At 43.6% G+C, this 25,191-nt stretch overlaps 1 protein-coding gene across 1 annotated transcript in view; it reads left to right on the top strand.

Annotated features, from left to right (window-relative positions):
- LOC146053291 (uncharacterized) overlaps nt 1–25,191 on the top strand; it is a 111,851-nt gene that overhangs the window by 42,946 nt on the left and 43,714 nt on the right. Inside the window, exon 4 of the mRNA XM_083167984.1 lies at nt 14,326–15,348. Within this exon, the coding sequence (XP_083024110.1) occupies nt 14,502–15,348 (847 nt within the window). The 5' untranslated portion in view covers nt 14,326–14,501. The remainder of the gene's footprint in view (nt 1–14,325; nt 15,349–25,191) is intronic.

The following is a 25,191-nucleotide window of genomic DNA, read 5'->3' as shown; positions in this document are numbered from 1 at the left end:
GTGTATATAAAGGGGTATCTAGGTGTGAGCTCCATCATAGTATCTTACATATTACTCTGTGCAGCAGGTTGGTGTATATAAAGGGGTATCTAGGTGACAGCTCCATCATAGTATCTTACATATTACTCTGTGCAGCAGGTTAGTGTATATAAAGGGGTATCTAGGTGACATCTACATCATAGTATCTTACATATTACTCTGTGCAGCAGGTTAGTGTATATAAAGGGGTATCTAGGTGACAGTTCCATCATAGTATCTTACATATTACTCTGTGCATCAGGTTAGTGTATATAAAGGGGTATCTAGGTGACCGCTACATCATAGTATCTTACATATTACTCTGTGCACCAGGTTAGTGTATATAAAGGGGTATGTAGGTGACAGATCCATCATAGTATTTTACATAGTGTATATAAAGGGGTATCTAGGTGACAGCGCCATCATAGTATCTTACATATTACTCTGTGCAGCAGGTTAGTGTATATAAAGGGGTATCTAGGTGACAGCTCCATCATAGTATCTTTCATATTTCTCTGTGCAGCAGGTCAGTGTATATAAAGGGGTATCTAGGTGACAGCTCCATCATAGTATCTTACATGTTACTCTGTGCAGCAGGTTAGTGTATATAAAGGGGTATCTAGGAGACAGCTCCATCATAGTATCTTACATGTTACTCTGTGCAGCAGGTTAATGTGTATAAAGGGGTATCTAGGTGACAGCTCCATCATAGTATCTTACATATTACTCTGTGCAGCAGGTTAGTGTATATAAAGGGGTATCTAGGTGACAGCTCCATCATAGTATCTTACATATTAGTCTGTGCAGCAGGTTAGTGTATATAAAGGGGTATCTAGGTGACAGCTCCATCATAGTATCATACATATTACTCTGTGCTGCAGGTTAGTGTATATAAAGGGGTATCTAGGTGACAGCTCCATCATAGTATCCTACATATTACTCTGTACATCAGGTTAGTGTATATAAAGTGGTATCTAGGTGACGGCTTTATCATAGTATCTTACATATTACTCTGTGCAGCAGGTTAGTGTATATAAAGGGGTATCTAGGTGACAGCTTCATCATAGTATCTTACATATTACTCTGTGCAGCAGGTTAGTGTATATAAAGGGGTATCTAGGTGACAGCTCCATCATAGTATCATACATATTACTCTGTGCTGCAGGTTAGTGTATATAAAGGGGTATATAGGTGACAGCTCCATCATAGTATCTTACATATTACTATGTGCAGCAGGTTAGTGTATATAAAGGGGTATCTAGGTGACAGCTACATCATAGTATCTTACATATTACTCTGTGCATCAGGTTAGTGTATATAAAGGGGTATCTAGGTGACAGCTCCATCATAGTATCTTACATATTACTCTGTGCATCAGGTTAGTGTATATAAAGGGGTATCTAGGTGACCGCTCCATCATAGTATCTTACATATTACTCTGTGCAGCAGGTTAGTGTATATAAAGGGGTATCTAGGTGACATCTCCATCATAGTATCTTACATATTAGTCTGTGCAGCAGGTTAGTGTATATAAAGGGGTATCTAGGTGACATCTCCATCATGGTATCTTACATATTACTCTATGCAGCAGGTTAGTGTATATAAAGGGGTATCTAGGTGACCGCTCCATCATAGTATCTTACATATTACTCTGTGCATCAGGTTAGTGTATATAAAGGGGTATCTAGGTGACAGCTCCATCATAGTATCTTACATATTACTCTGTGCAGCAGGTTAGTGTATATAAAGGGGTATCTAGGTGACAGCTCCATCATAATATCTTACAAATTACTCTGTGTATCAGGTTAGTGTATATAAAGGGGTATCTCGGCGACGGCTCCATCATAGTATCTTACATATTACTCTGTGCAGCAGGTTAGTGTATATAAAGGGGTATCTAGGTGACGGCTCCATCATAGTATCTTACATATTACTCTGTACAGCGGGTTAGTGTATATAAAGGGGTATCTAGGTGACCGCTCCATCATAGTATCTTACATATTACTCTGTGCATCAGGTTAGTGTATATAAAGGGGTATCTAGGTGTGAGCTCCATCATAGTATCTTACATATTACTCTGTGCAGCAGGTTAGTGTATATAAAGGGGTATCTAGGTGACCGCTCCATCATAGTATCTTACATATTACTATGTGCATCAGTTTAGTGTATATAAAGGGGTATCTAGGTGACAGCTCCATCATAGTATCTTACATATTACTCTGTGCAGCAGGTTAGTGTATATAAAGGGGTATCTAGGTGACATCTCCATCATAGTATCTTACATATTACTCTGTGCAGCAGGTTAGTGTATATAAAGGGGTATCTAGGTGACATCTCCATCATAGTATCTTACATATTACTCTGTGCAGCGGGTAAGTGTATATAAAGGGATATCTAGGTGTCAGCTCCATCATAGTATCCTACATATTACTCTGTGCAGCGGGTTAGTGTATATAAAGGGGTATCTAGGTAACAGCTCCATCATAGTATCTTACATATTACTCTGTACAGCGGGTTAGTGTATATAAAGGGGTATCTAGGTGACCGCTCCATCATAGTATCTTACATATTACTCTGTGCATCGGGTTAGTGTATATAAAGGGGTATCTAGGTGACAGCTCCATCATAGTATCTTACATATTACTCTGTGCAGCAGGTTAGTGTATATAAAGGGGTATCTAGTTGACATCTCCATCATAGTATCTTACATATTACTATGTGCATCAGTTTAGTGTATATAAAGGGGTATCTAGGTGACATCTCCATCATAATATCTTACATATTACTCTGTGCAGCAGGTTAGTGTATATAAAGGGGTATCTAGGTGACATCTCCATCATAGTATCTTACATATTACTCTGTGCAGCGGGTAAGTGTATATAAAGGGATATCTAGGTGTCAGCTCCATCATAGTATCCTACATATTACTCTGTGCAGCGGGTTAGTGTATATAAAGGGGTATCTAGGTGACAGCTCCATCATAGTATCTTACATATTACTCTGTGCAGCGGGTTAGTGTATATAAAGGGGTATCTAGGTGACCGCTCCATCATAGTATCTTACATATTACTCTGTACAGCGGGTTAGTGTATATAAAGGGGTATCTAGGTGACCGCTCCATCATAGTATCTTACATATTACTCTGTGCAGCAGGTTAGTGTATATAAAGGGGTATCTAGGTGTGAGCTCCATCATAGTATCTTACATATTACTCTGTGCAGCAGGTTAGTGTATATAAAGGGGTATCTAGGTGACCGCTCCATCATAGTATCTTACATATTACTATGTGCAGCAGTTTAGTGTATATAAAGGGGTATCTAGGTGACAGCTCCATCATAGTATCTTACATATTACTCTGTGCAGCAGGTTAGTGTATATAAAGGGGTATCTAGGTGACATCTCCATCATAGTATCTTACATATTACTCTGTGCAGCAGGTTAGTGTATATAAAGGGGTATCTAGGTGACATCTCCATCATAGTATCTTACATATTACTCTGTGCAGCGGGTAAGTGTATATAAAGGGATATCTAGGTATCAGCTCCATCATAGTATCCTACATATTACTCTGTGCAGCGGGTTAGTGTATATAAAGGGGTATCTAGTTGACGGCTCCATCATAGTATCCTACATATTACTCTGTACATCAGGTTAGTCTATATAAAGGGGTATCTAGGTGACGGCTCCATCATAGTATCTTACATATTACTCTGTGCAGCAGGTTAGTGTATATAAAGGGGTATCTAGTTGACATCTCCATCATAGTATCTTACATATTAGTCTGTGCAGCAGGTTAGTGTATATAAAGGGGTATCTAGGTGACAGCTCCATCATAGTATCTTACAAATTACTCTGTGTATCAGGTTAGTGTATATAAAGGGGTATCTAGGTGACGGCTCCATCATAGTATCTTACATATTACTCTGTGCAGCAGGTTAGTGTATATAAAGGGGTATCTAGGTGACGGCTCCATCATAGTATCTTACATATTACTCTGTACATCAGGTTAGTGTATATAAAGGGGTATCTAGGTGACGGCTCTATCATAGTATCCTACATATTACTCTGTGCAGCAGGTTAGTGTATATAAAGGGGTATCTAGGTGACATCTCCATCATAGTATCTTACATATTACTCTGTGCAGCAGGTTAGTGTATATAAAGGGGTATCTAGGTGACGGCTCTATCATAGTATCCTACATATTACTCTGTGCAGCAGGTTAGTGTATATAAAGGGGTATCTAGGTGACATCTCTATCATAGTATTTTACATATTACTCTGTACATCAGGTTAGTGTATATAAAGGGGTATCTAGGTGACGGCTCTATCATTGTATCCTACATATTACTCTGTGCAGCAGGTTAGTGTATATAAAGGGGTATCTAGGTGACATCTCCATCATAGTATCTTACATATTACTCTGTGCAGCAGGTTAGTGTATATAAAGGGGTATCTAGGTGACAGCTCCATCATAGTATCTTACATATTACTCTGTGCAGCAGGTAAGTGTATATAAAGGGGTATCTAGGTGATGGCTCCATCATAGTATCTTACATATTACTCTGTGCAGCAGGTTAGTGTATATAAAGGGGTATCTAGGTGACAGCTCCATCATAGTATCTTACATATTACTCTGTGCAGCAGGTTAGTTTATATAAAGGGGTATCTAGGTGACCGCTCCATCATAGTATCTTACATATTACTCTGTGCAGCAGGTTAGTGTATATAAAGGGGTATCTAGGTGACAGCTCCATCATAGTATCTTACATATTACTCTGTGCAGCAGGTTAGTGTATATAAAGGGGTATCTAGTTGACGGCTCCATCATAGTATCCTACATATTACTCTGTACATCAGGTTAGTCTATATAAAGGGGTATCTAGGTGACGGCTCCATCATAGTATCTTACATATTACTCTGTGCATCAGGTTAGTGTATATAAACGGGTATCTAGGTGACAGCTCCATCATAGTATCTTACATATTACTCTGTGCAGCAGGTTAGTGTATATAAAGGGGTATCTAGGTGACAGCTCCATCATAGTATCTTACCTATTAGTCTGTGCAGCAGGTTAGTGTATATAAAGGGGTATCTAGGTGACAGCTCCATCATAATATCTTACAAATTACTCTGTGTATCAGGTTAGTGTATATAAAGGGGTATCTAGGCGACGGCTCCATCATAGTATCTTACATATTACTCTGTGCAGCAGGTTAGTGTATATAAAGGGGTATCTAGGTGACGGCTCCATCAGAGTATCTTACATATTACTCTGTACATCAGGTTAGTGTATATAAAGGGGTATCTAGGTGACGGCTCTATCATAGTATCCTACATATTACTCTGTGCAGCAGGTTAGTGTATATAAAGGGGTATCTAGGTGACATCTCCATCATAGTATCTTACATATTACTCTGTGCAGCAGGTTAGTGTATATAAAGGGGTATCTAGGTGACGGCTCTATCATAGTATCCTACATATTACTCTGTGCAGCAGGTTAGTGTATATAAAGGGGTATCTAGGTGACATCTCCATCATAGTATCTTACATATTACTCTGTACATCAGGTTAGTGTATATAAAGGGGTATCTAGGTGACGGCTCTATCATTGTATCCTACATATTACTCTGTGCAGCAGGTTAGTGTATATAAAGGGGTATCTAGGTGACCTCTCCATCATAGTATCTTACATATTACTCTGTGCAGCAGGTTAGTGTATATAAAGGGGTATCTAGGTGACAGCTCCATCATAGTATCTTACATATTACTCTGTGCAGCAGGTAAGTGTATATAAAGGGGTATCTAGGTGTTGGCTCCATCATAGTATCTTACATATTACTCTGTGCAGCAGGTTAGTGTATATAAAGGGGTATCTAGGTGACAGCTCCATCATAGTATCTTACATATTACTCTGTGCAGCAGGTTAGTGTATATAAAGGGGTATCTAGGTGACCGCTCCATCATAGTATCTTACATATTACTCTGTGCAGCAGGTTAGTGTATATAAAGGGGTATCTAGGTGACGGCTCCATCATAGTATCTTACATATTACTCTGTGCAGCAGGTTAGTGTATATAAAGGGGTATCTAGGTGACAGCTCCATCATAGTATCCTACATATTACTCTGTACATCAGGTTAGTCTATATAAAGGGGTATCTAGGTGACGGCTCCATCATAGTATCTTACATATTACTCTGTGCATCAGGTTAGTGTATATAAAGGGGTATCTAGGTGACGGCTCCATCATAGTATCTTACATATTACTCTGTGCAGCAGGTTAGTGTATATAAAGGGGTATCTAGGTGACACCTCCATCATAGTATCCTACATATTACTCTTTGCAGCAGGTTAGTGTATATAAAGGGGTATCTAGGTGACTGCTCCATCATAGTATCTTACATATTACTCTGTGCAGCAGGTTAGTGTATATAAAGGGGTATCTAGGTGACAGCTCCATCATAGTATCTTACATATTACTCTGTACAGCGGGTTAGTGTATATAAAGGGGTATCTAGGTGACCGCTCCATCATAGTATCTTACATATTACTCTGTGCATCAGGTTAGTGTATATAAAGGGGTATCTAGGTGTGAGCTCCATCATAGTATCTTACATATTACTCTGTGCAGCAGGTTAGTGTATATAAAGGGGTATCTAGGTGACCGCTCCATCATAGTATCCTACATATTACTCTGTACATCAGGTTAGTCTATATAAAGGGGTATCTAGGTGACGGCTCCATCATAGTATCTTACATATTACTCTGTGCATCAGTTTAGTGTATATAAAGGGGTATCTAGGTGACAGCTCCATCATAGTATCTTACATATTACTCTGTGCAGCAGGTTAGTGTATATAAAGGGGTATCTAGGTGACATCTCCATCATAGTATCTTACATATTACTCTGTGCAGCGGGTAAGTGTATATAAAGGGATATCTAGGTGTCAGCTCCATCATAGTATCCTACATATTACTCTGTGCAGCGGGTTAGTGTATATAAAGGGGTATCTAGGTGACAGCTCCATCATAGTATCTTACATATTACTCTGTACAGCGGGTTAGTGTATATAAAGGGGTATCTAGGTGACCGCTCCATCATAGTATCTTACATATTACTCTGTGCATCAGGTTAGTGTATATAAAGGGGTATCTAGGTGTGAGCTCCATCATAGTATCTTACATATTACTCTGTGCAGCAGGTTAGTGTATATAAAGGGGTATCTAGGTGACCGCTCCATCATAGTATCTTACATATTACTATGTGCATCAGTTTAGTGTATATAAAGGGGTATCTAGGTGACAGCTCCATCATAGTATCTTACATATTACTCTGTGCAGCAGGTTAGTGTATATAAAGGGGTATCTAGGTGACATCTCCATCATAGTATCTTACATATTACTCTGTGCAGCAGGTTAGTGTATATAAAGGGGTATCTAGGTGACATCTCCATCATAGTATCTTACATATTACTCTGTGCAGCGGGTAAGTGTATATAAAGGGATATCTAGGTGTCAGCTCCATCATAGTATCCTACATATTACTCTGTGCAGCGGGTTAGTGTATATAAAGGGGTATCTAGGTAACAGCTCCATCATAGTATCTTACATATTACTCTGTACAGCGGGTTAGTGTATATAAAGGGGTATCTAGGTGACCGCTCCATCATAGTATCTTACATATTACTCTGTGCATCGGGTTAGTGTATATAAAGGGGTATCTAGGTGACAGCTCCATCATAGTATCTTACATATTACTCTGTGCAGCAGGTTAGTGTATATAAAGGGGTATCTAGTTGACATCTCCATCATAGTATCTTACATATTACTATGTGCATCAGTTTAGTGTATATAAAGGGGTATCTAGGTGACATCTCCATCATAATATCTTACATATTACTCTGTGCAGCAGGTTAGTGTATATAAAGGGGTATCTAGGTGACATCTCCATCATAGTATCTTACATATTACTCTGTGCAGCGGGTAAGTGTATATAAAGGGATATCTAGGTGTCAGCTCCATCATAGTATCCTACATATTACTCTGTGCAGCGGGTTAGTGTATATAAAGGGGTATCTAGGTGACAGCTCCATCATAGTATCTTACATATTACTCTGTGCAGCGGGTTAGTGTATATAAAGGGGTATCTAGGTGACCGCTCCATCATAGTATCTTACATATTACTCTGTACAGCGGGTTAGTGTATATAAAGGGGTATCTAGGTGACCGCTCCATCATAGTATCTTACATATTACTCTGTGCAGCAGGTTAGTGTATATAAAGGGGTATCTAGGTGTGAGCTCCATCATAGTATCTTACATATTACTCTGTGCAGCAGGTTAGTGTATATAAAGGGGTATCTAGGTGACCGCTCCATCATAGTATCTTACATATTACTATGTGCAGCAGTTTAGTGTATATAAAGGGGTATCTAGGTGACAGCTCCATCATAGTATCTTACATATTACTCTGTGCAGCAGGTTAGTGTATATAAAGGGGTATCTAGGTGACATCTCCATCATAGTATCTTACATATTACTCTGTGCAGCAGGTTAGTGTATATAAAGGGGTATCTAGGTGACATCTCCATCATAGTATCTTACATATTACTCTGTGCAGCGGGTAAGTGTATATAAAGGGATATCTAGGTATCAGCTCCATCATAGTATCCTACATATTACTCTGTGCAGCGGGTTAGTGTATATAAAGGGGTATCTAGGTGACAGCTCCATCATAGTATCTTACATATTACTCTGTACAGCGGGTTAGTGTATATAAAGGGGTATCTAGGTGACCGCTCCATCATAGTATCTTACATATTACTCTGTGCATCAGGTTAGTGTATATAAAGGGGTATCTAGGTGACGGCTCCATCATAGTATCTTACATATTACTCTGTGCAGCAGGTTAGTGTATATAAAGGGGTATCTAGTTGACATCTCCATCATAGTATCTTACATATTAGTCTGTGCAGCAGGTTAGTGTATATAAAGGGGTATCTAGGTGACAGCTCCATCATAGTATCTTACAAATTACTCTGTGTATCAGGTTAGTGTATATAAAGGGGTATCTAGGTGACGGCTCCATCATAGTATCTTACATATTACTCTGTGCAGCAGGTTAGTGTATATAAAGGGGTATCTAGGTGACGGCTCCATCATAGTATCTTACATATTACTCTGTACATCAGGTTAGTGTATATAAAGGGGTATCTAGGTGACGGCTCTATCATAGTATCCTACATATTACTCTGTGCAGCAGGTTAGTGTATATAAAGGGGTATCTAGGTGACATCTCCATCATAGTATCTTACATATTACTCTGTGCAGCAGGTTAGTGTATATAAAGGGGTATCTAGGTGACGGCTCTATCATAGTATCCTACATATTACTCTGTGCAGCAGGTTAGTGTATATAAAGGGGTATCTAGGTGACATCTCTATCATAGTATTTTACATATTACTCTGTACATCAGGTTAGTGTATATAAGGGGGTATCTAGGTGACGGCTCTATCATTGTATCCTACATATTACTCTGTGCAGCAGGTTAGTGTATATAAAGGGGTATCTAGGTGACATCTCCATCATAGTATCTTACATATTACTCTGTGCAGCAGGTTAGTGTATATAAAGGGGTATCTAGGTGACAGCTCCATCATAGTATCTTACATATTACTCTGTGCAGCAGGTAAGTGTATATAAAGGGGTATCTAGGTGATGGCTCCATCATAGTATCTTACATATTACTCTGTGCAGCAGGTTAGTGTATATAAAGGGGTATCTAGGTGACAGCTCCATCATAGTATCTTACATATTACTCTGTGCAGCAGGTTAGTTTATATAAAGGGGTATCTAGGTGACCGCTCCATCATAGTATCTTACATATTACTCTGTGCAGCAGGTTAGTGTATATAAAGGGGTATCTAGGTGACAGCTCCATCATAGTATCTTACATATTACTCTGTGCAGCAGGTTAGTGTATATAAAGGGGTATCTAGTTGACGGCTCCATCATAGTATCCTACATATTACTCTGTACATCAGGTTAGTCTATATAAAGGGGTATCTAGGTGACGGCTCCATCATAGTATCTTACATATTACTCTGTGCATCAGGTTAGTGTATATAAACGGGTATCTAGGTGACAGCTCCATCATAGTATCTTACATATTACTCTGTGCAGCAGGTTAGTGTATATAAAGGGGTATCTAGGTGACAGCTCCATCATAGTATCTTACCTATTAGTCTGTGCAGCAGGTTAGTGTATATAAAGGGGTATCTAGGTGACAGCTCCATCATAATATCTTACAAATTACTCTGTGTATCAGGTTAGTGTATATAAAGGGGTATCTAGGCGACGGCTCCATCATAGTATCTTACATATTACTCTGTGCAGCAGGTTAGTGTATATAAAGGGGTATCTAGGTGACGGCTCCATCAGAGTATCTTACATATTACTCTGTACATCAGGTTAGTGTATATAAAGGGGTATCTAGGTGACGGCTCTATCATAGTATCCTACATATTACTCTGTGCAGCAGGTTAGTGTATATAAAGGGGTATCTAGGTGACATCTCCATCATAGTATCTTACATATTACTCTGTGCAGCAGGTTAGTGTATATAAAGGGGTATCTAGGTGACGGCTCTATCATAGTATCCTACATATTACTCTGTGCAGCAGGTTAGTGTATATAAAGGGGTATCTAGGTGACATCTCCATCATAGTATCTTACATATTACTCTGTACATCAGGTTAGTGTATATAAAGGGGTATCTAGGTGACGGCTCTATCATTGTATCCTACATATTACTCTGTGCAGCAGGTTAGTGTATATAAAGGGGTATCTAGGTGACCTCTCCATCATAGTATCTTACATATTACTCTGTGCAGCAGGTTAGTGTATATAAAGGGGTATCTAGGTGACAGCTCCATCATAGTATCTTACATATTACTCTGTGCAGCAGGTAAGTGTATATAAAGGGGTATCTAGGTGTTGGCTCCATCATAGTATCTTACATATTACTCTGTGCAGCAGGTTAGTGTATATAAAGGGGTATCTAGGTGACAGCTCCATCATAGTATCTTACATATTACTCTGTGCAGCAGGTTAGTGTATATAAAGGGGTATCTAGGTGACCGCTCCATCATAGTATCTTACATATTACTCTGTGCAGCAGGTTAGTGTATATAAAGGGGTATCTAGGTGACGGCTCCATCATAGTATCTTACATATTACTCTGTGCAGCAGGTTAGTGTATATAAAGGGGTATCTAGGTGACAGCTCCATCATAGTATCCTACATATTACTCTGTACATCAGGTTAGTCTATATAAAGGGGTATCTAGGTGACGGCTCCATCATAGTATCTTACATATTACTCTGTGCATCAGGTTAGTGTATATAAAGGGGTATCTAGGTGACGGCTCCATCATAGTATCTTACATATTACTCTGTGCAGCAGGTTAGTGTATATAAAGGGGTATCTAGGTGACACCTCCATCATAGTATCCTACATATTACTCTTTGCAGCAGGTTAGTGTATATAAAGGGGTATCTAGGTGACTGCTCCATCATAGTATCTTACATATTACTCTGTGCAGCAGGTTAGTGTATATAAAGGGGTATCTAGGTGACGGCTCCATCATAGTATCTTACATATTACTCTGTGCATCAGGTTAGTGTATATAAAGGGGTATCTAGGTGACTGCTCCATCATAGTATCTTACATATTACTCTGTGCATCAGGTTAGTGTATATAAAGGGGTATCTAGGTGACGGCTCCATCATAGTATCTTACATATTACTCTGTGCAGCAGGTTAGTGTATATAAAGGGGTATCTAGGTGACATCTCCATCATAGTATCTTACATATTACTCTGTGCAGCAGGTTAGTGTATATAAAGGGGTATCTAGGTGACGGCTCCATCATAGTATCTTACATAATACTCTGTGCAGCAGGTTAGTGTATATAAAGGGGTATCTAGGTGACGGCTCCATCATAGTATCTTACATATTACTCTATGCAGCATGTTAGTGTATATAAAGGGGTATCTAAGTGACATCTCCATCATAGTATCTTACATATTGCTCTGTGCAGCAGGTTAGTGTATATAAAGGGGTATCTAGGTGACATCTCCATCATAGTATCTTACATATTACTCTGTGCAGCAGGTTAGTGTATATAAAGGGGTATCTAGGTGACAGCTCCATCATAGTATCTTACATATCACTCTGTGCAGCAGGTTAGTGTATATAAAGGGGTATCTAGGTGACAGCTCCATCATAGTATCTTACATATTACTCTATGCAGCAGGTTAGTGTATATAAAGTGGTATCTAGGTGTCAGCTCCATCATAGTATCTTACATATTACTCTGTGCAGCAGGTTAGTGTATATAAAGGGGTATCTAGGTGACAGCTCCATCATAGTATCTTACATATTACTCTGTGCAGCAGGTTAGTGTATATAAAGGGGTATCTAGGTGACAGCTCCATCATAGTATCTCACATACTACTCTGTGATGCAGGTTAGTGTGTATAGAGGGGTATCTAGGTGACCGCTCCATCACAGTATCTTACATATTACTCCCCCATTCGCGACCAGTCGGGTTACACCTAACATGTGAGTGCACTTTATCTCAGTAGCGCCAAATGTCTTTTCATGTAACTTTTTTGTTAAATGTATATTATTTACAAAGTGATGCGAATAGGACACACAAGCAGCTTCTGTTTATTAAAATATGTGGCATTCCTATATACTGTGTGTGACCACTGCTGTATCTGTATAGGAAAAACTGTAAAACACTAAAGTAGCATTTCGGTACTCTTTACTTAGCACGGCGGCCATCGCGGGCATTGAATGCACTTAAAAATCGGGTGCGACGCGACCGACGCGATGGCCGCGATGTCCCATAGGGAACAATGTTAAAAGTCTCAATGGACGCGATTTTACTGTTTAATGCCTCAATGGACCCGATTTTTCCATAGGAAACAATGTTAAATAGGCCACAGAAGCCAAATAGTCCCCCTGAAGTGTGAAATGGCCCCCACAATTGTTAACGCCACCCCACGATCAACGTGAACCCGAAGCGTGGCGAGCGGCGGCGGTACGCGTCCTCTGACCTTTTCATACCCCCACTATCCACGTCGGCGTGGAGTTGAGAATAGAACAGTGTGGCGAGCGCAGCGAGCCACCGAGCCCGATGCGTGGCGAGCGCAGCGAGCCACCGAGCCCGAAGCGTGGCGAGCGCAGCAAGCCCCGCGAGGGGACGCGGATATCTTCACAGGTAAACGCGTCCCTTCGCGGGCTTCACAGGTATCCGCGTCCCCTCGCTGCGCTCGCCACGCTTCGGGCTCGGTAGCTCGCTGCGCTCGCCACACTATTCTATTCTCAACTCCACGCCGACGTGGATAGTGGGGGTATGAAAAGGTCGGAGGACGCGTACCGCCGCCCCTCGCGGGATCGCTGCGCTCACCACACTTCGGGTTCACGTTGATCGTGGGGTGGCGTTAACAATTGTGGGGGCCATTTCACACTTCAGGGGGAGTATTTGGGCTCTGTGGCCCATTTAACATTGTTTCCTATGGAAAAATCGGGTCCATTGAGGCATTGAACAGTAAAATCGCGTCCATTGAGACTTTTAACATTGTTCCCTATGGGAAATCGCGGGCATCGCGTCGGTCGCGTCGCACCTGTTTTTTTAGTGCATGCGATGGCCGCGATTTTTACCCCGGATGACTGCGATCACAATCGTGGGCGCCGTGCTAAGTAAAGAGTACCAGCATTTCTTCTGTAGATGCAATTCAGGGATTCCACATATTTTAATTATCAGAAGCTGCTTGTGCATCCTTGTCACATCACTTTGCGAATAAGATGCATTTATGGAAAAGACGCTCAGGGTGAAATTTAATAGGATGAGAGATTCAGAAAGTGAGAGATTTGGTAAGAAATGTCCAGTTTTTTTTAAATCGGCAATCGTGTACACTGCAAAATTAAACTGGTTTTGCAGCATAAAGGATTGGCACTTTTAAAAAACTGGTGATTTCTTACCCAAATCTCTCACTTTCTGAATCTCTCATCCTATTAAATTTCACCCTCAGTGCTACAGTCCCACTATGGAATGGAGCAACTAGAAGGACTGTTTAACGCACAAGGAGGCTGGATGTATGTGGACACATCTGTACACAAATGTAACATCATGGTCAGTGTCTGTGATATTTGCTGTTGTGTCATTATATATACGTCTTATACAATAAAAGTAGCGTTATCCTGGTAACCATTATACTTTTACATATTAACTTTCTTACAGGACATATAAGGAGCAGGTTTCAAATTAAGAGGATTTTGAAAAAGGAGAAGAAGAAATTGTTCTCTGCTCAAGCCAACTAAATACATCATATCTCCTTACACCTCAGGAGGAGGAACAAACACAATTTTATTTTCTGGATAGAAACATTTAGCAACTAATTTGTTCTCACCTCATACATGATGAGTCTCACAGGAGAGAGACCACATGTGTGCTCTGAGTGTGACAAATGCTTTAAATGTAAATCACAGCTTCTGACACATCAGAAGACTCACACAGGAGAGAAGCCATATCAATGTTCTGAATGCAGCAAATGTTTTTCCCGGAAGTCACTTCTTGTCCAACATCAGAGGAGTCACACAGGAGAGAAACCATATACATGTTCTGAATGCAGCAAATGTTTTTCCCGGAAGTCACATCTTGTCCAACATCAGAGGAGTCACACAGGAGAGAGGCCATATAACTGTTCTGAATGCAGCAAATGTTTTTCCCGGAAGTCACTTCTTGTCCAACATCAGAGGAGTCACACAGGAGAGAGGCCATATAAATGTTCTGAATGCAGCAAATGTTTTTCCCACAAGACAAATCTTGTCCTACATCAGATGAGTCACACAGGAGAGAAACCATATAAATGTTCTGAATGCAACAAATGTTTTTCCCAAAAGGCACATCTTGTCCAACATCAGATGAGTCACACAGGAGAGAAGCCATATAAATGTTCTGAATGCAGCAAATGTTTTTCCCAAAAGTCACAGCTTGTCCTACATCAGAGGAGTCACACAGGAGAGAAGCCATATACATGTTCTGAATGCAGCAAATGTTTTTCCCATATGTCACATCTTGTCCGACATCAGAGGAATCACACAGGAGAGAAACCATATAAATGTTCTGAATGCAACAAATGTTTTTCCCAAAAGGCACATCTTGTCCTACATCAGAGGAGTCACACAGGAGAGAAGCCATATAAATGTTCTGAATGCAGCAAATGTTTTTCCCAGGAGTCACACCTTGTCCAACATAAGAGGAGTCACACAAGATAAACTAAAAATGCTGTGTTGGTGGTATTGATAGACAGGCAACACTATATGCGGTAAAGACAAACAGAGCATCAAATAGAGGTATAGACAGATTGGAGGTAATATACACAGACAAATGTATGGATAGAACACCATAAGGGGGTATTGACGGGCGGACAGGTGACTAGGAGGACAGACAGAGCACCATATGGGGATTAGCTTGCCAGGAAGGGGCATACAGACATGGCTGGATCCTCTAACTATACAGGTATATGGGGTGCAGCTGTTATGGGACATGGTGGCTTGTGGGGCCCTGAAGGCAATCCCACTGCACCCGCTATGTTTTTTTTATGTGTAATCACTGCTGCCAGTCTGGGGCCTGGTATTGTACTTATTGGGAGTGAGGTGGCAGGTGACTTTACAGTGTCTGTACCCAATTGTGCTGTACAGTGCCACATCCGTCAGCTGCACAGTACCATCACCACTACTGCAGGCACAGCCATACTTCCGGATTCTGCACAACAAGCAGCTCTGCCTCCCTCCCTGTACATACTCTGCTGGGCTCTGCCTCCCTCCCTGTACATACACTGCTGGGCTCTACCACCCTCCCTGTGTACATACACTGCTGGGCTCTACCTCCCTCCCTGTACATACTCTGCTGGGCTCTACCTCCCTCCCTGTGCATGCACTGCTGGCCTCTGCCTCCCTTCCTGTGTACATACACTGCTGGGCTCTGCCTCCCTCCCTGTGTACATACACTGCTGGGCTCTACCACCCTCCCTGTACATACTCTGCTGGCCTCTGCCTCCCTTCCTGTGTACATACACTGCTGGGCTCTACCACCCTCCCTGTACATACACTGCTGGGCTCTACCACCCTCCCTGTACATACTCTGCTGGCCTCTGCCTCCCTTCCTGTGTACATACACTGCTGGGCTCTACCACCCTCCCTGTGTACATACACTACTGGGCTCTGTCTCCCTCCCTGTACATACACTGCTGGGCTCTGCCTCCCTCCCTGTACATACTCTGCTGGGCTCTACCTCCCTCCCTGTACATACACTGCTGGGCTCTACCTCCCTCCCTGTACATACACTGCTGGGCTCTGCCTCCCTCCCTGTGTACATACACTGCTGGGCTCTGCCTCCCTCCCTGTACATACTCTGCTGGGCTCTACCTCCCTCCCTGTGCATGCACTGCTGGGCTCTACCTCCCTCCCTGTACATACACTGCTGGGCTCTACCTCCCTCCCTGTACATACACTGCTGGGCTCTGCCTCCCTCCCTGTGTACATACACTGCTGGGCTCTGCCTCCCTCCCTGTGTACATACACTGCTGGGCTCTACCACCCTCCCTGTACATACACTGCTGGGCTCTGCCTCCCTCCCTGTATGTACACTGCTGGGCTCTACCTCTCTCCTTCCCTGTGTACGTACACTGCTGGTCTCTGCCTCCCTCCCTGTACATACACTGCTGGGCTCTACCTTCCTCCCTGTATATACACTGCTAAGCTCTACCTCCTTCCCTCCCTCCCTGTGTATGTACAATGCTGTGCTCTGCCTCCCTCCCTGTGTACATACACTGCTGGGCGCTGCCTCCCTCCCTTTTCATGTGCACTACTGGGTTCTACCTCCCTCCCTGTACATACACTGCTGGGCTCTGCTTCCCTCCCTGTGTACATACACTGCTGGGCTCTGCCTCCCTCCCTGTTCATGTGCACTGCTGGGCTCTGCCTCCCTCCCTGTGTACGTGAACTGCTGGGCTCTGCCTCCCTCCCTGTGTACGTACACTGCTGTGCTTTGCCTCCCTGCCTGTGTACATACTCTGCTGGGCCCTGCCTCCCTCCCTGTGTACATACACTTCTGGGCTCTGCTTCCCTCCCTGTGTACATACACTGCTGGGCTCTGCCTCCCTCCCTGTTCATGTGCACTACTGGGTTCTACCTCCCTCCCTGTACATACACTGCTGGGCTCTGCCTCCCTCCCTGTGTACATACACTGCTGGGCGCTGCCTCCCTCCCTGTTCGTGTGCACTGCTGGGCTCTGCCTCCCTCCCTGTGTACGTGAACTGCTGGGATCTGCCTCCCTCCCTCCCTGTGTACGTACACTGCTGTGCTTTGCCTCCATCCCTGTGTACATACACTGCTGGACTCTGCCTCCCTCCCTGTGTATGAGCACGGCTGGGCACTGCCTCCCTCCCTGTGTACGTGCACTGCTGGTATCTGCCTCCCTCCCTGTGTACATGCACTGCTGGGCTCTGCCTCCCTCCCTGTGTACATACACTGCTGGGCTCTGCCTCCTTCCCTGTGTACATACACTGCTGGGCTCTGCCTCCCTCCCTGTGTACATACACTGCTGGGCTCTGCCTCCCGCCCTGTACGTGTACACTGCTGGGCTCTTCCTCCCTCCCTGTACGTAAACTGCTGGGCTCTGCCTCCCTCCCTGTACGTAAACTGCTGGGCTCTGCCTCCCTCCCTGTGTACATACACTGCTGGGCTCTGCCTCCCGCCCTGTACGTGTACACTGCTGGGCTCTTCCTCCCTCCCTGTACGTAAACTGCTGGGCTCTGCCTCCCTCCCTGTGTACATACACTGCTGGGCTCTGCCTCCCTCCCTGTGTACGTACACTGCTGGGCTCTGCCTCCCTCCCTGTGTACATACACTGCTGGGCTCTGCCTCCCTCCGTGTGTACTTGCACTGCTGGGCTCTGCCTCCCTCCCTGTGTACATACACTGCTGGGCTATATTACTATAATATTTATATTACTAGTAGCTGTCTCCAGAACAGGGGAATAAAAGCTGATCTGGATAAATGGGATTCTGTTACCGATTGTATAACTATAGACTTTGTTTCTCTATAATACTTTGTACATTCTTCTACATGTTACAGATAGTTAGGTGGTCCTGTAATGATGACCATCTGGTAACCTATAATAACACCCTAAATAAACTAATGATCCTTCAGCAAATGGATTATTGATGTCTTTATTACTGGTGCTGACATATAACCACAGCGTCTACCTGCCAATCGGGGATTGCTCAGTACAGGGAGAGATGCATTATATTCCCTGCTTGCTGTGGTCCTTTCTTGTCTGCTGTCCTCCAGATGGAACACTCAGACTAGATCAGTTGCTGTGACACATAACAGCTTGGCCGTCTTATGTCCCTGGGCCTGATTCAGAGTTAATCAGTAATCTGAGAAAATGGCAGGTGACTGCGAGTAGAAAGCTGCCGCTCAGACAGAAAGCGAAAACACCTTGGGTGACATTTAATGGGATGTGATTTTTAGTAAGGTTCTGAAATCGCACATTATCGCATTTTCCAAAATCTGGAATTTTTTGAGAAAATCAACTAATTGAATTAGGTGCGAACTCGCGGCAAAAAATGCGATTATTAGTCATGAAAATGTGCGAATTACTGCACGTGTGGTTTGTGTAAAATAAAAACATAGGGTCCCCCCTCCTGAGCAAAAGCAGCCCCGTGCTTGTGTTACCATATACAATTTTGTACAAATAGATATGTCAGAAAATGCCAGGAACAGCACAAATATTTTTAGTTGAATTATGTTTTATGATGTGTGTTGTCAATCATGATTAATTGTTCCTTACTGCAAGAATTTGGATCATTGGGTCCTGGACAGGGTGTAGTGGGCAATCCATATAGACAGGAGGCCAAATGCTTAATACATTATACACAAAACTGATTAACCCCATGTTTTATTAATTGAGTAAGCAAAATCATATAAACACTATGGGCCTGACTCCAGCACCTAGATAGCCACCTGGTCACCAATATTGCTTCATACCTAGAGGATGTCAGATAGCTGATTTATCATCCAAGTTATATTGCAGGACAGGACACAACTGTGTATGTTGACACAGTAGGAAGAATAGTCTGGGTACACAGGAAAAGCCCATTAACAGAAATGTGGAATAAGCAGGAAACCCCGGCCCCATTGGCATCGGGAAATTGTCATGGGAACAGACAACTTCAATCCGTGTATTTGGGATATAAGGGAAAGACATGGGCCCTTATTCTGATCGGTGCGGCCAGAGCCGATTATGCGGCCAGGACCGTGCATGCAAAACCCCGCCTTCCATACGGATCGCCAACTCCGTCCGTATGCGGTAAGAAGCTGGCCGAACGGACCGCACGTGTATTTTTCACGGAATACGCCTCCTCCATCTAAGGGAACCTCCCCCATCATTCGATGGTTGCAGGACCGAGTGCTCCACCAGCACCCGCAACCTCAGACCACACGGACATTTTTCCGTGCAAAAGCAGGGATCTGGGCGGGCAGCTGACATCCGGCGATGTCATATGTCCGCCCCCCACACGTGCGTCACGGCCGCATTACCATACGTACGCCCAGCGTTTTCATGGGAACTCCCATGAAACGCGGGGCGTATGCTTATGGTAATGAGCCCAAATAGCCCTTCACGCCCCTCTCCACCCCCTGTTCGGAGTGTTCACATATCATGCGGGATTTGGCCGTACGCCCCGCTCGCACATGCGCAGAGACGCCTCTGCACATGCGCAGACTCAAAACATCGGCGGGCCGAACGCACGCGGATATATCCGCACCGATCAGAATAAGGGCCATGGATAGTTAGTGCAATTCAGAGGGATGGCTGAGAAGGAAGGATCCTGAGACGTCAGGTAGTTATTCATATTTACCCTCAAATATTCTTACAAGTGTATAGTATGTGTATTGTGTAGGTTAGTAGAAGTGTTTTGTTTGTTATGTAGGTACCATAAATAAGGAAGCGTATAATATTATAGGACTTATTATCATTGTGTTTCTTATCTTGTATTGTTTGTATACCTAGATAAAGTATCATTTTAATAGAGCTGACACTCCGCGTCTCGAATTCTCTTGTTGGGACCTCTACATATCTCATAAGAGATCTGTTTATATATATGTATATCCTGCACTATATTGTATAGGGCTGGCAAGGTTGGTTGGCATTGCATTCGTAAACATCATTTCCACATAGTCGATGAGCTGGGATAAAATATATGTGTAAAGTATATTTTAATAGTTTAGCTCCCAGACAGTAGATATATAGTATTATATATCTAGGTATAGTATTTACCCTGTGGGTCAATCACACTTATGTGTATCCAAATGTTTATGTGAAGTACATCTCTGTGTGATTGGACTAGTGATTATATTGCCCCTTTTGTTTTAAGTCAACCTATCTTGTAGGCCTATTATAATATAAATACAGATATTAAATACATAAAGTTATATCAATATATGATATAATCTGTATCATATCACATGATATAATATACATCAGAGAGACCCCAAACTCTACACTGGTTTCAGAAATTCAGAGGAGTAAAATTATAGGGGATCCCCCAAATTTCTAAAACCAGCACCAGGCTCAAGGGACGGTCCTGGTTCCCAAAACACAGGGGACAAAATGACTAGGGGTCCCCTGTATTTTAGAAACCAGCACTGGGCCCAAACAGTCATTAAAGGGCCCACCGGGTCTTGTAGTTCTACAACATTACAAATAGTGAAATAAAACACACTAACACGTGAACAGTATAGCTTTATTACATACTACATGCATTTACACATACGTCACCTATGGATTCCCTCGTAGGCTTGTCCATGTAGAATCCCCATGGAGTACCTGCGGAGGGAATATATACTCACCAGACCCCTCCCTGCTCGGTCGCTGTCTTCTCCGGCTGGCAGCATCCCTGTGAGAGCAGACCAAATGTTTGTTTACATTCGTGGCTCCTTCCACATGTCCCTCCCACCAGCGATTAAGGAGCAGCCATTGGCTGGTGAGCGGGACTAACCCCCGGCATGTGGGAGAAGCTGCAAATGTAAACAAACATTTATCAGCCCGATGCCCACCACCCTTCCTTTATTGGGGGGTCCCCACTCCTCCAAGGTCCCTGCCACAGGAATCAATGCTTTGGCCAGGGGAACTTATGTAAAAAGTTTACCCCGGCTGCGGCATTACCCTGTTGGCTTTTTAGGAACCAGGACCGGCAGCTCCTTATTACCTGGGAACCCTGGTTGAACAGGATTGGTGTAGCGCTCAAATTACTTCTGAGCGAAGGGGCTGCAGACCTAGAGTGATCCAGGCTCTGGTTACAGATTGTTTGCAGGTGGGGAGGTACTGCGCTCACCTTCTGGGTGTCTATACAGTGTGAGCTGAAGACTGTGCGTGCCCTTAGAATAGTAAACTATGTCACTGGAGGTGACTTGTGGTGTGACAATTGGTTGTAGCTAATGATCAATGATGAGAGGAAAAATCAGATGGGTGCAAAATACATTTATTGGTGTGAAAGCAAAGGAAAGTGGAGCTGGGGCTGACCGCCTTGCAACTTCCACTCGGTGAGTGGTGTCCGTTGCAGGCGGATATTGGGGCCACAGGTAGGGCAATCACTGTCCTGTGGTGGGTGAAGGGAAGGGTGGGCTGGTGGGTAGATGCAGCAAATAGTCCGGAAAAAAGAGTCCAGAAACAATAAGGTATGTTGATGTCACCGGAGGTTGGCGTCCCAAGACACCCCAGTGGTGCATCCAGACATACCTTGAATCTGCCGCTGTACGGGAAGTGTTGGAGTGGCCGTTGATGCCGATGAAGTTGTTGCCGCTGGCGTCCTGCTGTCCCGGATAGGGGACGCCAGTTGTTGACCATGCTGCTACAACAGTGCGCTGGCGACTGCCTGATGGTGCGGGAGTGCGTCAACAGAAGCGCGATGCACTGGAGTGACGTGCGCTCGACTCACTTTGGAGGAGACTTTGATGAATGTGGGATGCTTGATGCAGTGGGTGGGCGTGTATGTCCCAACGCGTTTCAGCCGAGGTCCGGCCTTTTTCAAGGGTGTCAGTGTTGTGTTACAGTCCCGAATATAAGAGGAGGTTGGCTCCACCCCTCTCGTTCTGATTGGTCAACATTAAAATCAGTCTCTATGCAGTTGTGAATGTCTTGGGGTTACTGTGTTGACTATCCTGACTGTGTCGACTGTTGTACATGAGGACGTATGTACAAAGATAATGGGTTGAATAGGGATTGGTATAGGAGATACAGTTAATGGAGGTGCATCCGAATATGATGAGAATACATTTATTGAAGATATATGTGTAAATTAATATAATTAATAAAATTAAGTGAGATAATATAGTAAGCATAAAATAAAATAAATGGAATGAAATGAAATATAATATAATAGAATAAAGTAAAATAAAGAATATAAAATTATATAAAATTAAATTAAATGGATAGCAATAAATCAAAATGAATGGGTAGTAATAATGCAAGTAGTAGATGGTGGAATCAGGCATATATATTGATGGATTGCCTGAGGATGGTATTATTATGGGCGCCTATTGCGTGTCCGTGGATGGGTGTGTACGTCATCTGAGGTGTTACGGGTGCTCATAGTGCTACCTTGATTAATAAGGGCGCGGAGTCATGGGTATTCCTAATGTAATGGGTGACCCCATGTTTGCATGCAATGATACGTCATATTGAGACAGTTACACATGTCCATTATGGAAGTCAATGTTTAAGCCCCCAGGGTGTAGAGTTTTCAGATTGAAAATCCAAAAGAGCTCTCTTTTGTTCAGTAACTCGATGTAGTCACCCCCTCTCCAATTTCTTGAGGGTGATTCAATGGCTGTGAACATGAGTCCCGCAGGATTGGAACCATGTGCCTGTTTAAAGTGCATGGATACGCTATGTTTTTCGTAACCTATTTTTATGTTGCGTATGTGTTCATACATTCTAACTTTCAATGCTCTAATAGTCCTCCCTACGTACTCCAATCCGCAGGGGCACTTTAACAAGTAAATCACCCCTTTGGATTCGCGGGAGAGGTGTTGTCTGTATTGGAAGGTGCTGTTGGTGGTCACTGATGTCCAGGTGTGGTGACTTTTGGTTGTCTTAGTGGTGAGGTTATTGCAGCATGTGCATCTACCACATTGGAAGAAGCCTTTTGTGTCTGTGAGTCTTGTTTGTGTAGTTTGTTTGGGTTTTATGTGGTTTTCACTAGTCGCTGTCTCAAGTCTGGCGCTTTTCTGAATACAAGTGTTGGTTTCTCTGATAAGTGATGCTGTAGATCTTGGTCCTGTCACAGCGTCTATTCCCGCAGCCAGGGACATGGCTAGAGGCTCACAGAGCCGAAAAATTCGGCGCGCAGCAGCAGTGTCCCGCCTGCTGAGCTGCGGAAGTTGGGAGGTATGTATCTTGTCCCAACCTCCCGGGGAGTCCGGGCTTGAGTGCCACTATGATGTGTATATATCAGGACGGGGATTTGCTATAACGTGTTATTTATATATTACACCTATCTATATTTTATTATTATTATAATTTTATTTATAAGGTGCCACAAGTGTTTTGCAGCACCGTACAAAGGAACAGTACTACATACCTCCCAACTGTCACGATTACAGCGAGACAGTCCTGATTTTCGGGTCCTGTCCCGCTGTCCCACCCGCGGCAGGCATTGTCCCGCTGCGGGGGGTGGCAGTTGGGAGACCCCCCAATCTAATAGAATAGACGCGTTCCACTGAAGGGGTGCAGCACGTGCAAAGTCCTGAACTCTATCGTGGGAAGCAATGATCAGGGTGGCGGAGAGACGACATTTTATTCCACACACCGTATATATAGATACCTTTAAAAACAATTTAATATGCTTAAGTAAAACGCACACAAATTAGATTATGGACATTGTGTATATATGTTGTTGTACATTTAATTTGTGTGGTTTTTGTTAAGCATATTACATTGGTTTTAAACTTGTTGATCTATTCATTATTTTTAAGGAGAAAACACTCAGCAGTTGTCCCCCCGTCCGTCTGTCCCCCACCCACCGCTCAGCAGTTGTCCTCCACCCCATCCAACCCTTCCCTGGCTGTTTTGGCATATACCCCATCCCTTTCCTGTAGCTGGCTGCTGCTGCCAGTGTGCGCTCACACAGGCATCGCAAAGCACAGTCCAATTCCTGGTGCGGATACCACTGTGGGGATGCGGGTGTGCAGGTGCAAGGGTGGCTGGTGTCCTCTGTGGCTGCCTGGGGTGAGAAGATTCTGCCAGCAGTGGTGCGGCGCTGTGGGTGAATGGGACGGAGGACGATGACAATGTGCAAGCAGGCTGGGGTGAATAGACGCTGCCAGTGGGAGTGTAGTGTGGCGGGTGCTGACACCTGAGTGTAGTGCGGGAGGCTCTTTTTGGTGACACCCGGGTGCGAAGTCGCACTGCACCCCTTTAGTGATGCCACTGGCAGGGAGAGCGCCTCTTCAGTACGGTGCCTCCCTGCATCGCAGGAGCTGCTGAGTGGCTAGCGCCAGCCCTGTGCTATGGTGAGCAAGCAGGGGGACTCCCAACAACTGTCCTCCCCCCCACCGCAGGACACTGCCGGCCCCGGGTGAAGTACTGGATACTCCTGAAAAAACTGGACTATCCCGTGAAAATCAGGACAGTTGGGAGGTTTGTTTTTGACACACACCACTTACTGACAGACTCCCCTTACACACAAATTTACTGACCCAGATCAGTGGTAACAATAGCACTGCGGCCCAGATGGTGGCTAGGGGGAGCCGGCGCTGAGGGGTGCATGATCTCCGCATATTGTAATGGGTCTGGCTGTCTGTCTGCTGAAAATGTCCTTTCAAAAATGGCCACCGCTTTAGAGGAGACATATTCTAGAGGTATACAGGACAAATGGATAGATGCTAGAGGTCCTACTGGGTAGTGTTTATCAGCAGAAGTTGCAGATTCTGGGTAGGGATATATATAGATATATATAATCTCCAGTGGGAGCAGCACTACCGGCAATATTATTCAAATTTCAAGGGTGCCATCCAGGGATCCCAATGCATGTACCAG

The sequence above is a fragment of the Crinia signifera genome, unplaced genomic scaffold (assembly GCF_055691185.1).
Source record: "Crinia signifera unplaced genomic scaffold, ASM5569118v1 HAP2_SCAFFOLD_149, whole genome shotgun sequence".
Lineage (NCBI taxonomy): Eukaryota > Metazoa > Chordata > Amphibia > Anura > Myobatrachidae > Crinia > Crinia signifera.
The sequence above is the reverse complement of the archived record's forward strand: the minus strand, read 5'-3'. Positions and strand labels throughout refer to the sequence as shown.